At 37.5% G+C, this 13269-nt stretch overlaps 1 protein-coding gene across 2 annotated transcripts in view; it reads right to left on the bottom strand.

The window, feature by feature from the left end:
• Positions 1-13269, bottom strand: part of Git (ARF GTPase-activating protein GIT1) — a 53655-nt gene that overhangs the window by 3763 nt on the left and 36623 nt on the right. Inside the window, exons 12-13 of one of the 2 annotated variants that reach the window (XM_083123592.1) lie at positions 6967-7023; positions 1154-1408 (exon numbers count right to left, since the gene is read on the bottom strand). In XM_083123592.1, the coding sequence (XP_082979718.1) occupies positions 1154-1408; positions 6967-7023 (312 nt within the window). The remainder of the gene's footprint in view (positions 1-1153; positions 1409-6966; positions 7024-13269) is intronic. The other variant, XM_083123591.1, reaches the window with a different exon arrangement.

Below are 13269 nucleotides of genomic sequence, written 5' to 3'. Positions count from 1 at the left end.
CAAGATTGGAACACTGTGGAAAGAGAGGAGTCGTGGAAGACCAGAAAAAAAATGGAGGCTTGACTTCTATGCCGACCCAGCCTGAGGAAGGAAACAGCAAAGGATGATGATGATGATGATTATGGGTGCCCTCTTGCCCCACTGATAATGTAAGGGTTGACACTCTCTTCTTGTACTCAGCATCAATATACATTAAGGGGGGCAACTATTTATTGTAGTACTATATTTTATAAACACAAGCTACAGCTACTAACACTTCACATATATTGTAAAGAAAATTGGCACAATCAATAGAAATATCTTTGCAAAGCGAATAGTGTACTTTTTGGGCAATGCAAAAGGAAACAGATGTTACTAATCAGAATGGACAACTGATAAAATTATTCACATGAATTAATGTTTCGAAAAATTGGAAGTTTCTCAAATTGAAGCACTGCATCCTGTAAACTAGAGAGACAACTAATTTATATGTGGAACCCCCCCCCCCCAATCACATGTGGGTCCTTGGGTAAATGTCCAGGGTGCCCTTCATTAAGGCCAGCCTTGACTGTGACATATATGTATATCAGAAATATACAAGCATGGAGTTCAAATTGCAAATGGTGCATGCAGTATTTTCTTTCTAGCAGTAATTGTTTGGAAGCACTTGACATTTATTTTGCCAAAGACAGTCAATTTCTAAGTTCCATTGTTCTAAGCCATATTCAATACTCTTTATCAACACAAACTTTTAAAGTGTTCACTTCTTTCTTAATATTATTTTTAAAAATTATAATGTCAGATGCATAGTATGATGGGCCGGACCCTGTGGCCAAGTGGTTAGCACATCGCGCTGCAATGCCAAGGGTCCTGGGTTCGAATCTCATTTAGGCTTGGTTGTTTGTGAATGTCCATTCATCAATTTCATCACTCATCCCCATCTTCGCAAATTAGCCAAGAGGCACAAAATGCGAAGTAAAATAAACTAAATCAATCAAAGCATAGTATGATGGGCAAACTTAAAAGTGAAATATCTCATTGTAAAATGTAAAAAAACAAAAAATAAGATTCCGATATCTTTCACTATCCCCAGCACCCAATAGTATAACTGGCAGGAAAGATGCACACTTAAGAACTCTGAAGAATGTAGCTACCACATAAACAGACACGTTACCTGTCCATCTTCTAGTTTTGAAAGGTTCCCGAAAGACCCAGAGTTAGGAGACTGGTAGAGCTGCTGGCCCCGGAGGCCTTCACGGGGTTCGTACATGGAGGCTGGTCGCTGAGAAGTTCTGGGTGAGCGCGCAGACACACTGGGTGTTGGTGCCTGCGGTTCATGGCCATTGTGCAGTGAGGAATGAGGTAGCTGAAGGCCAGCATGCTGAATTATGGTACGCAGCTCGGTGTTTTCCTTCACTAAGTTCTGGACCTGGAAAAGTCAAAGGTGAAAAAAATATGCAGCTTCATATTACTAACTACTACTTTACCTCAATAAAAGTAAGGATGGACCAATATGAAGTTTCTTCCAACACTGATAAATTGCTGATATAGAATTTACTGATAGCAATTTGATATAAAAAAATGCAAATGTTCAAGACAGTCCATTTCTAGGACTGAACCTGAATGGTTTGTTCTATGGTTGGGATAAATTAATTGATACGCTGGTGGTATCTGCTGACACAGGCCTATTGTTGTATCTGTAAAATTACTGATCCAATATATCTATATATAGTCTTTATATCAGTGCAGAAGTCTGCCATTTGGTTATTCTTTTTATGACTATAAATAGACTTCATGTGACATAGTTTTGTAGAATAAAGGTTCAAATAAGCAGTTACCTATTTTACCAAACCAGGGCATATGAAGTACTGTTTTTCATTCATAAAAAGTATAACAAACTAGCATAAATCGCACCAAATTACATTCTTTTTACAAAAGTACTGAATCCATAAAATTATCTGCAATTACACAAATATACTGATATGCCTATATTAACTGATAAAAGAGTGCCGAAATATATCATATAATCAATACTAAATTAGTATAAAATTCAATTTACTTACATGACTGAGTATGAAGATTTAAAAACAACGTTTCAGGGTACAACTGCCCCCTTCATCAGGTTCTTATTTTCTCTAGGCACTAATCATAATGCTGCGTCACTAAGTGTTAAAAAAGGATTAGATTAGAGGTTTGGTTAAGAAACACTTGAAACAATCCCTGACAACATTCCTGTCTAAAAACAACCAGTTAAAAATCCCCAAAGTTCCCCAAAAAATGGGAATGTTTTCAGGGATTGTTTCAAGTGTTTCTTAACCAAACCTCTAATCTAATCCTTTTTTAAAACTTAGTGACGCAGCATTATGATTAGTGCCTAGAGAAAATAAGAACCTGATGAAGGGGGCAGTTGTACCCTCAACCTTTGTTTTCTAAATCTTCATACTCACTCACGTAAGTAAATTCAATTTTATACTAATTTAGTATTGATTATATATTATATAGTGAGTAACATGCACCACATGCAAATATGTTATATAATCCATTACGTCCCTAAGTAAAAGACAATATAACTATTATAGGTGTAGTAATGAAATAACAAATGCCAGTGGGCAACATTTCATGAAGACCATGCATGCTTCATTCTTCTCCTTAAGATATACGACTAAGGCACTTGATGGGTTATTTAGAAATAGTACTTCTAAAAACAAGAACAAAGTTGATATTTCAGGCTGCATGTCAACAACATCATAATACTATGTTTGATACCTTATTCTTACTTTTTGGACTTTTAACCACTGTGTTAATTTTTAAAATACCAACTTTTCGGAGCTGAATCTGCCTCATCTTCAGGGTAGCGTGTAGTCAGTTAAATCATATGGTGTATATAAATGGTTGCCCTGGAGGATTATTCTCGGTGGCCAAGGCTCCACCTCGTCTGTCGGTCACAATGACCTCTTGTACATGAAGTTTCCAGGGAGGGTTTTCAGTGGCCCAGGCTCCACTTCATCAGGTGGCCACGTCAAGACCTATTTTTGGGGGGAGCCTTGGCCACCGTGAATAATCCTCCAGGGATTTAACTGACTACATGCTACCCTGAAGACGGAGGCTTAACAGCAAGACGTTTCAGAAAAAAAGAAGAAGTTAAAATCTGACTCTGATTGTAGTTTTCTTAACATCTGGCATACTGGACCATGATTTATTTGAAATGGTATCTCATGGTGAAAGATGTAAGTAGATGTGAAAATTCAGAAAACTGAAGTTAAGGTACTTGTTCTAATTTTGTGAAAGTTAATGGGGGGGGGGAAAGGCAGAACTGTATGCTATTTATGGAAATAAATAGTTTTTAACTCATGAAAGAATTGGCAATTTTATGAATAAACCAATCCACAAAGCCAATATAGCATATTATGAAAAAGGCCTGCAATTTTTTATTGGGTCATAACTCAATTGGTTATCTGTGAATGAATGTACAAGATAAACATTATATCAGTTCATTTAAACACATCTAATATGTCTAGTCTCTGCATGGCCAAATCTAGATATTGGACATCTTTTTCCAATCTGAGTAATCTGCATAATTTATTTCCTTTCAAAACAGTCTGCATGTCCACCAGCTGGACTCAACATGACTGTACACACAACAAACATGTATTATCATACATTATAGGGTTGTAACCTATCATCCCAAGTCACCTTTGATGAACGAGACATTCACACACACAAAACACACACACACACACACACACACACACACATACACACACACACAAATGAAAGTAAGCTATCTCAACCACATTTCTTGCAATATGTATCAACATACAAAAGATAAGTTGCAATGTAGAATCAGGATAGAAACATGAGTAATCCAAGGTATCTTGTTATTGTAAATTATGTAAAATACATATTCTTCAACTTTGCATGCAATTTATTCACAATTTTTGTATGATAATGAAATACATGATTTAATTTCTTGTTTTAAGCCCACCTTATGCACGTAAGGCTAATCGGGACTGGTCCTACAGTTTAAAGTGGGATTCAAATGATTTTGTGCCTCCAACAGGTATCGTCCCTTGTTTACAAGGTGACGGCAAATGTACGTATATGATCTTATTGCAAGTGGCAATGTTTCACACACTTCCTCATGTTGCCACAGGACCTAACAGAGTTAGAGAAGAAACCAGTATGACAAATTTCACATTGTGTTCAATCAGATCCAACAAGTTCAACACAATATGTGGTGATGGCATCACAAGGTAGGGGGGAGGGGATGATAAGTGGTGCAAATATGCATTTTTGTGGGATTTAATGGTATATGAAATATAGTTTCTCCCCATCTGCCTCCAGACTCATCACTGGTTTCTTTCAAGTTCACAGATATTAACCTTTAGCAGACATAGCCTTGCACCCTTTTCTAGCCTTTCCAGACAGTGACTTTTGAAGTGCATTCTTTCAAACGTGAGGCAAAGTGAAAATACTAATAATAAATAAATATATGTGATTTTTTTTTAAAAAATTGAATTTAAAATTTTGGGTGCCTCAGCACTTAGGCTATTTTGCACCTGTCAAGTTATACAGGGTCCAGCCCCTTACCATAACAAATAACATAACGGTAATGTAGCATAACTAAAATCTTAAAATATTCTGACTTAGGTTAAAAGCTGAGGCTGTAACGGGACACTCAGCACACATGACATAAAACACATACAATTATACTGGCCATAGGGCCAGTCGCCAGAGCCTCGTTAGTCTGCAAAAAGCAGTCCAGGGTGCACTACATGGAAGTGAGGTTGACAATTGGGTGTACTATGTGGAAGGTCACCTCTTACACCCTTAAATAAATACATAAATCACAGCTTGAGAACTAATTGTTATAGATATGATTCTCCCCCCCCCCAGAATGACAGGCTTTTAGTGGAGGTGAAATTTATGCATTATGCCTCCAAATACTGAGTCTTTAAGGAGGAAGAAAATGGATTTTTTTTAAAAAATGGTTAAAATGGTAGCCCTGTGGCTACCACAATAGACCAAAGTGAATGAAAAAATGTAGTATGTAACAGTGGTACATTCCTACAACCATGTAAAGTTTTATTGAAAACGGACTGATATTTCTTGGGGAAAAATAATAACAATGTATGACAGTGATGGTGTTAGCAGAATACGGAAACAATTTTGCTTCTAGCATCTGTAGTTATGCAGTATTTGAAGTCAAATTAAGGTAACTTTTGTTTCTAAAAAGTAACCTTATCAGCATTTTATCACAAGATATACCTTTATCTGTTATGGATAGGTTGCAACAATGCATATTGTTATCAATTTTTTGTTTCCACTGACAGACACACACACACATACACACTGATCAACATACTAAATATCCCACTATACCAGCACCTGGTATTTCATTCAGTTTACAAAACGACATTTTGATATCTGTACTAGTTTCCGAGTGATCAACAGATATCAATGGTTTGACTGTTCAACATGAACAGACAAATGCACAGACCATTTGGGACATTTTCAAGAATAATGTTAGACATTTTATAGAATTCTGAGATATAGGGTTAGACATATACCAACTGTTAACTTTTGATCATGTAACTGCCTTAGATATGCGGTTTCTTAGAAATCAATGTGTACCAGTGGCGGCTGGCCAAGTGCAACAAGTGCAGATGTTTTCACCTAATTTTCAAATTAATATTGACATTTTTCATTTGCTTGTTAAATTAAACTATTTCCCAGCAGAACGCACACGATAATACTCAAATAACACGCCGCTCGGCGCTACGCACGTATTGAGTTCGTCCCAACCCAAGAGCAAACACCGCTAGGTTGCGGAAAACTTAGTTGGTTGTCATGGCAACGGTGACGTCACCTAGCGTTGGCCTTGAACGGGTGTCGCCTTCTAGATGAAGCAGTTCTCTCGTCGGAGAAAACATTGCATCCAGTGCTTGTGGCAAAATCTTTGCGTTCTCGCGAGATCTTGTTCCGCGTGTGTGTTTCGCGTTTCCTATCGTGTGTTGGGTTCATGTGTTGAGCTGTGGTTTCTACAATGAACCCAGTAAATGACTTAGTGTGTAATTTGTTGCAGACACCATTTTCCAGATGGCGGATGAAGACAAAAAAGACGTTTTAAATTGGGGAGGGGGGGGGGGCACTGGCACTTACTATTTGTTTTTCATTGCCTATAAATATACTTCTTCACCTGTTATTTTAGGCACGAGCCGCTTCTGATGTGTACCGACTGGTTTTAATTGTCTAGAACAAATGGACAGGCAAATTGGAATAATTGGTACTGTATCAAGTAGATCATTCACAGTTCTTTCAACTCGCCAAATTTTGTACATACAAATCTCGAGAGATATTGTAGCATTAAACATGTGTAAACTCTTCATTTTTGTTTGACCCTCATAGGCCTCATAGGCCAATCAAAATAATTTATTCATAACTTATGTTGCAATAAAGGTAGTGTTTACTAGGACTTCATTTATAGAAAATTTTACATCTTCGTATTTGCTAGTTTTCACAATATCGATAGGAATTTTGTTTTAATAGTTCTTGTAGCTTCTGATACATAGACAGCTGACACAAATGGATGGACAGGTAAACAGATGAACATGACTGTTGCATAAGGGGTGTTTCTTAATAAAAGCCTTTGTTGGTTAGTAACTAAAATTGGAGGTTATGAATATGTTAACGTTTCTTGGGTGATGAAAGCAGAACACAGATTTTATGTTCGCAGATTTTGCATTTTCACGTATTTTGTTTCTTCTTGGTCCTTGAAAAATGGAAAATAGGTTACACTGTAATTACTGCTGTTAATGGTAGGAGACATCTTAGTTTTCAAGTTGCATAGGACTAACTTTATATTGGAAGTTGTAACAAGCTGTTGTGCAGCAGTAATGTGTTCGCAGTCATTTATCTCTCAAATTTATATTACAAATACCAACTATAAAAAAGAGAAGGAATGAGCAAAATATGAAAGAAACCAACTTGGGAACCGTAGGAAGGAGGACCAGGATCTAACTTGTCCAGCAGCAGTTGAGACACCTACAAGACAAAGAAGCACAAAGTTTAGTAGATCTACTCAAAATATACAAAACACATGCTCATTCCACTTGTTAAAACTATAAGTTTAAAACAACACTACACGGAATTTATTTATCATTACTTCAAGTCATGCGTATCACAAACATAAAATTTCAATAATTATTAGGGACCTCAATTTTTTAATGTTTCTTTTTTTTCAGGTTTCCTTCAGATGTTTGAATTAATTATAAACTAGAATTGATTTAAAGTTAATGTCACACCAAGATGAGAAAGAATGCCACGAACTAAAGTGGACAGTCATTTGTTTAGTAGCAGTCACCACAGATGAAAAACTTCTCCTTTGCTTGTGCCTGAATGCCACCATGTTGCTGTAACTTCATTGACAAAATCAACAACATTACATATTACATCTGCTTTTGCTGTGTATGACTTTCTACATGATGATACAAACATCTGGCACTGATGGGTATTATGGGAAACAGCTTCCTCCAACAACTTAGGATTGAAAATTTGATAACAGCACCAGAGGGAGTATACGTATATCAGCAGTCATTCTAATAACAGAGAAAAGCAAGCCTGAATGTGTGCTAGGAAGGAAAGCAGAACATTTTTTTATATACCGACTGTGGCCGGAAAAACATTTGAAGCAGGGACTAAGAAGAAATGGCTGTCATCATTAGATCAGAGTGTTTGCAGCCTTAGCCCCACCTCCACCACATGTTTCTTTTAACATGAGCAAGGAAATCGCTTCCCTCTTGTGAACAAAGAAGAAAAAGGATTATTTCCCTTTAGTTAACAATTAAATAATAATAATGCATTCACGGCCAATTTCCTGACTGAAAAATTCATCACTGAAACATAATCAGGGTGGCTACAAACAAGCAGAAATAAAATTCCCTGACTTTTCCAGGTTTTCCAGGACAAAATTTACATTTTTCCCTGACAATTACAAACTAAACTAAATCGATGTTTTTGCAAATAGAAATAATAAACTCGTACAGATCCACGTATGGTTTTGTTAAGTACCAATATTTTCTTCTATGAAATTGACTTAATTTCTCTATTCTCTATGATTTGAATTCAAACTGCAAAATAGTGAATTTGGAAAATTATTACAATGTACAAGCTAGGAAAGGATTACGGAATTTTGTCATACGCTGTAAGTTTAAAATAAAATACTTGATTATTTTTAAAGTTACGACTAAGTGAGATAAGAGTGAAGATTGAATGATTAAGAAATGCAATTTGTAATTTATCAGTCTCCTTATGCATTCTCGGTATTATATGTTGATATTTCCACTGAGGTTTGGAATCCTTTGCTTGCAAGAACCATGAGTGCGGATTCATTTTTCAATGCATAAAGCTACTTCTCTCTTCTCTGTGAAGCACACAACTCAACTCTTGCATATAAGTGAAACAATTGAATCGAACAAAATAAAGTGTCATATTTCCTTATATTATCAATGGGATTTCTGCTTCAGTACAGTATATCCAAGTGAAGTACTGTGAAACTGACAACATGCAGTTATAGCATTATTGCTGACGAAAAGCGTATGTAAGTATTAGAAATTTAAAGCAAGGAATTTATAGAATTGCATTGTATAGGTACCTGATTTAGCTAACCACACATTAAAACAGGAACACTGTAATAATAAAAGGTTCTGAAAGTTCATATACGAGGTGAATCCTGAAAAAAGCTCCAATGGTGCCTATACCCAGCACTAGTGGTCGGTCAGCGACACACACACATGCAGGCAGGAAGAAGTGGCATGTAACTGTAATCTGGTACAGTTGCAATGCAACCGTTTTAGGACAGTTCTATTTTAAAGATTGCAGCCCCCATACAGTCTCGCACCCACTGCGATGTAGCCTACATTGCAAGCTCAGAATTTGGCACAGAGCCACCAGCAATCGTTTGAGGTGTGCAGACCGGACGTCGTGAGTGATAGTATGGTCAAACGATGGTGCAGACAATTCACGGAAGGCCAATCGAATGTGCACAACCCCATACAGCGGAGTACACACGGACCTTTTGCATCACTTCAGGTGAGAGATCTTGAACCACTTCCTGTACAGCCCTGGCCTTGAATGTGCCGACTTTCATCTCTTTGTTTAACTGAAGAGGTTTCTGGAAGGGCAAGGATTTGACAGCTACACTGCGGTAGAGATAGTTCCAGTCTTTGCTGTCAGACACATATACCATGGGCATACAAAATTTAGTGCCATGCTACGACAAATGCCAGAACAACGGTGGTGATTATGTCAAAAATTAGGTTAGGACTCACTGTTACTAATGCAACAAATTACAACTGATATTCTTGTTTCATTTATGCCTAATCGGTAGGGAGCTTGATATTTTGTTATTTTTTTTTAAATTGGTTTATTTTTTTTATTTTTTACTATACGGTGTTATTTTTCCCAAAATTCACATTTTCATTTTAGCGCAATTTCTGGCAAATATCTGAAATTATACCTTCATGGTGTTTTTAAACTACTGTTTCAAATTGTAAGTCACATGGCTTATGCCTCTTCGTGAGAGTTTGATATCTTGAAAGTTATTTTGGGAAAGTTATTTTCCATACCCCTTTTTTAATTTTAAGGTAAGGATTTTAGATAATGGAATTCTCCCCATATATACTGAAGGGTGCAGAATGACCATTAGTGGCGACGCACCCAAAAAATTAAAATCAATCAATCTCACGTGACAGATACCTATATATTATGGCACCAAAAATTGGTATTATCTTTTTTTGACTTGTTAGTCTTACGTTTCCCAAAATTCGCGTTTTTGTTTTAGAACATTTATCTACCAAATATACCGAAACGTAATACTCCAATGTGCTTTTAAACTATTATTTTAAATTGTAGGTCACATGGTCTACGTATTTTAATGACAGTTTGATATGTTGGAACAGATTTTTGAGGAAGTAAAAGTAAAGTGCTCCCCTGCACTTTTCCATGAAGGTGTATAGGGGTGTGTAGTTAGGACTTTCTTGATCACGGCTGAAGGTAGTGGTGATGTGATCAGCACCACGCTCCTGGCTACCTTTATCCCTCAAAGTTTCCTCAAGGTACCAGCCTCATATGATGCTGGGTGGGCGCCGGAGCAGTTTGAATAGGTGTTAAACATCCCGGTTCTCCCCCGCAGGAGATCGACCCCGGGTCTCTCGCATAGTAGTCAGATGCCCTAATGACAGCTCCATTATTACTCGCTCGACAAATGCCGATGGTGCGCACTTAGCTTGGTAATTCAAAACATATCTCGTGCGACAAATTCGAATATGTGGCTCCCGTGTGACGGTAGATACGCACCCGGTCTCGTGTTAAAACCCTGCCATTTTGCTCTGTGATGCAAATGGTTTTGATAGAAGTTGAAAAAATCGTGGGAAATACATGATTTAATGTGGCTGTCGGAATTATTCCATGTACGTATAACTCTATAGTTTACTCTTGAGTAAAATGTTGGAAAACTTGCATGTTCTATGTACACAAACATGGCCTAGAAAAGACAAGAATGTTGGATTTCATGGAATTTTTCGTTGTTTTAGGATATTTCTTTTAAAAAAATCGCTAAAAACGCCAACAATTCGCATTTTATGCCAAATTCGCATTATTTCGATATTTCGAACCGGCGAAGAATGTGTCCAGACATCACTGCACATTCCTAAACATAACTTCGCAGCAATTACCATTTTTCACGGTTTTGACGTTTGCGAAAAATTCAATGTCCCTACTAATTGGAAATTACTTTCTGGACACCCCTCGCATAAATCAGTAGATGGAAAGTGAAAATTTAGCAGGGCTGGGCTTTGCTTTTATGATTGAATGATTTGAGTAAATATGATATTAAAATATTTACGTATTTATTATTAGTATTTTATTTCATAATATTGGACATTAACCTTACTCAGTGAGAGATTAATGACCATCTCTCACGAGTTTAAACAGACAGGACAGAGAGTTGTGTTAATTTCATTGCAATACTAGTGTTGCAGTAAATTTGAGTTTGCGAGCATGCACTTGCCAATTTTTATAACGTTCACCAATGCAGATTTATGTTTCACTTTTTCGTGATGTTATTCAATATATATCCCGTTTGGTTGGATTCTTCTTGATATCTAAGAATAGTGCAATGTCATTGTAAACGTATGCTAACTTGTGCAGAACCAGTAATACGTCAGGATGATGAAAGAAAACCTTCGTAAGCACTGCTACATTAAATAAGGTGAAGTGAGCCAGAAGAGTAACAAAATTCGAGCAGCATATTTGCAGTCTAAAGCTCTTCTTGTTTATGCATGCAATTTTTGTTGGATGTTGCAGTCCATGCAATTTCTGTCGCATGTTGTAGTGAGGTACTTTGTGAGGTGGCGATATTCGACAAAAATCGTATGTATTAATGGAACCTATTTGTTTCCATGTTCCTTCAGTTTGCCCAACAAAATGCCTTACTACGACGTCCGACAACCATCGGACGGCGCCACCCGCTCCCATCCCCTCCATCAGTTGACAAGTCCCCTTACTACTCCCATACGGACAAGAAAAAATGATAATTCAATGCATTTTCCACGTAATATTTAGAGGCTTAACCTTTACTCACCCTATGGTACCATATGGTATCATCAGAGTAAGTTCCTACTCGCCCGATGATACCATATGGTATCATGGTGCTGATTACGAAATGAATGTGCTTTTTGGACCTTCATACTCTTATAATTGGGTGGAGCAGGTCTGGAGCAGGCCTGGAAAATTCATACTGATGACCAACCTCCCCCCCCTCCTACCTCTCCGCAACATATCCATGCCACATTTCCGAACAGAATTTCATATTTTGGCTCATTATTCAACTTGTATGGCACCCAGGAACATGAAACATGTTTCAGTCTCTTTGGAAACGTACATTCTTTGAAGAGAATAATACGGTTTGCGCCTTCTCCCCAAAATAGCGGGAGAAGAGGGGGTAAACTCCAGATTTTTGTTTTTTTCCTTGAAATTCGGTGGTCGCGCCCCCAAACCCCCCTTCCTCAGTTCGGCATTCTGAATTGTACACAGTTGCATGCTCTGATGTTCTAGCTGCAAAACGAAACTTATCCGAAGTAGATTGCTCCCATAGTGCCAGAGTTATAACAATTTTTCTCCAAAAATGCAAATTACTATTTTTCGTAAAAAAAATCACATTTTGGCTTATTATTCAACTTGTATGGCACCCAAAAACATGAAAAGTTCTCTTGAGAAATGTTCATTCTTTGAAAAGAATACTAAAGTTGACGCCCTCTCCCCAAAATAGCGGGGGAAGAAGGGGCAAACTCCAGATTTTTATGTTTTTTCCATTGAAATTCGGGGGTTGTGCCCCCGAATCCCCCTTCCTCGGTTAGGCGTTCTGAATTGTACACGGTTGCATGCTATGATGTTGTAGCTGCAAAAAAACTTATCCGAAGTAGATTGCTCCAATAGTTTCTGAGTTATAACAATTTTCCTCAAAAACTGCAAATTATCTATTTTTCGTAAAAAACAACATATTTTGGCTTATTATTCAACTTGTATGGCACCCAAGAACATGAAACATTTTTCATTCTCTTGAGAAATATCCATTATTTGAAGAGAATACTAAAGTTCGCGGCTGCCCTCCAAAATAGTGGGAGAAGAGAGGGCAAACTCAAGATTATTATGTTTCTTTCCGATGAAATTCGGGGGTCGCGCCCCCAAACCCCCTTCCTCGGTTCGGCAATCTGATTTGTACACGGTTGCATGCTATGATGTTTTAGCTGAAAAACAAAAGTTATCCGAAGTAGATTGCTCCCATAGTGCCCGAATTATAACAATTTTTATCCAAAGTGTGTTCGAATTTAAAATACCCGCCGAGAAGCCAGGGCGAGAGAAATTTCTCTCTCTCTCCTCCTGCCATCACTGGTTTCTGGCGCCGTGGTTGTGTTGCGCATAAAAGGGGCCTAAAAGTTGAGGCCGAAACTTACGAATGAGATTTCCTGTTCCCCTGCAGAGTTCCATAACGATATCTTTAAATAAATAAATAATAATAATAAAAAAAAAGTCAATGAAGACGAAATTCCCTGACATTTCCCTGACTTTTTTTGACACCTCAAATTCCCTGACTTTTCCCGGTTTTCCAGGTTTTCCAGGTCTGTCGCCACCCTGATAATGGATGCCTTCATAAATTTGAAAAGTGTTACTGTAGATCCACATTTAGGAATTATAAACAACAGTGGAAGAGGAATGTTTCTCATTTGGAGG

This window comes from Lepisma saccharinum, chromosome 6, assembly GCF_977018435.1.
Source record: "Lepisma saccharinum chromosome 6, izLepSacc3.1, whole genome shotgun sequence".
NCBI lineage: Eukaryota > Metazoa > Arthropoda > Insecta > Zygentoma > Lepismatidae > Lepisma > Lepisma saccharinum.
This window is presented reverse-complemented; position numbering and strand designations above follow the sequence as displayed.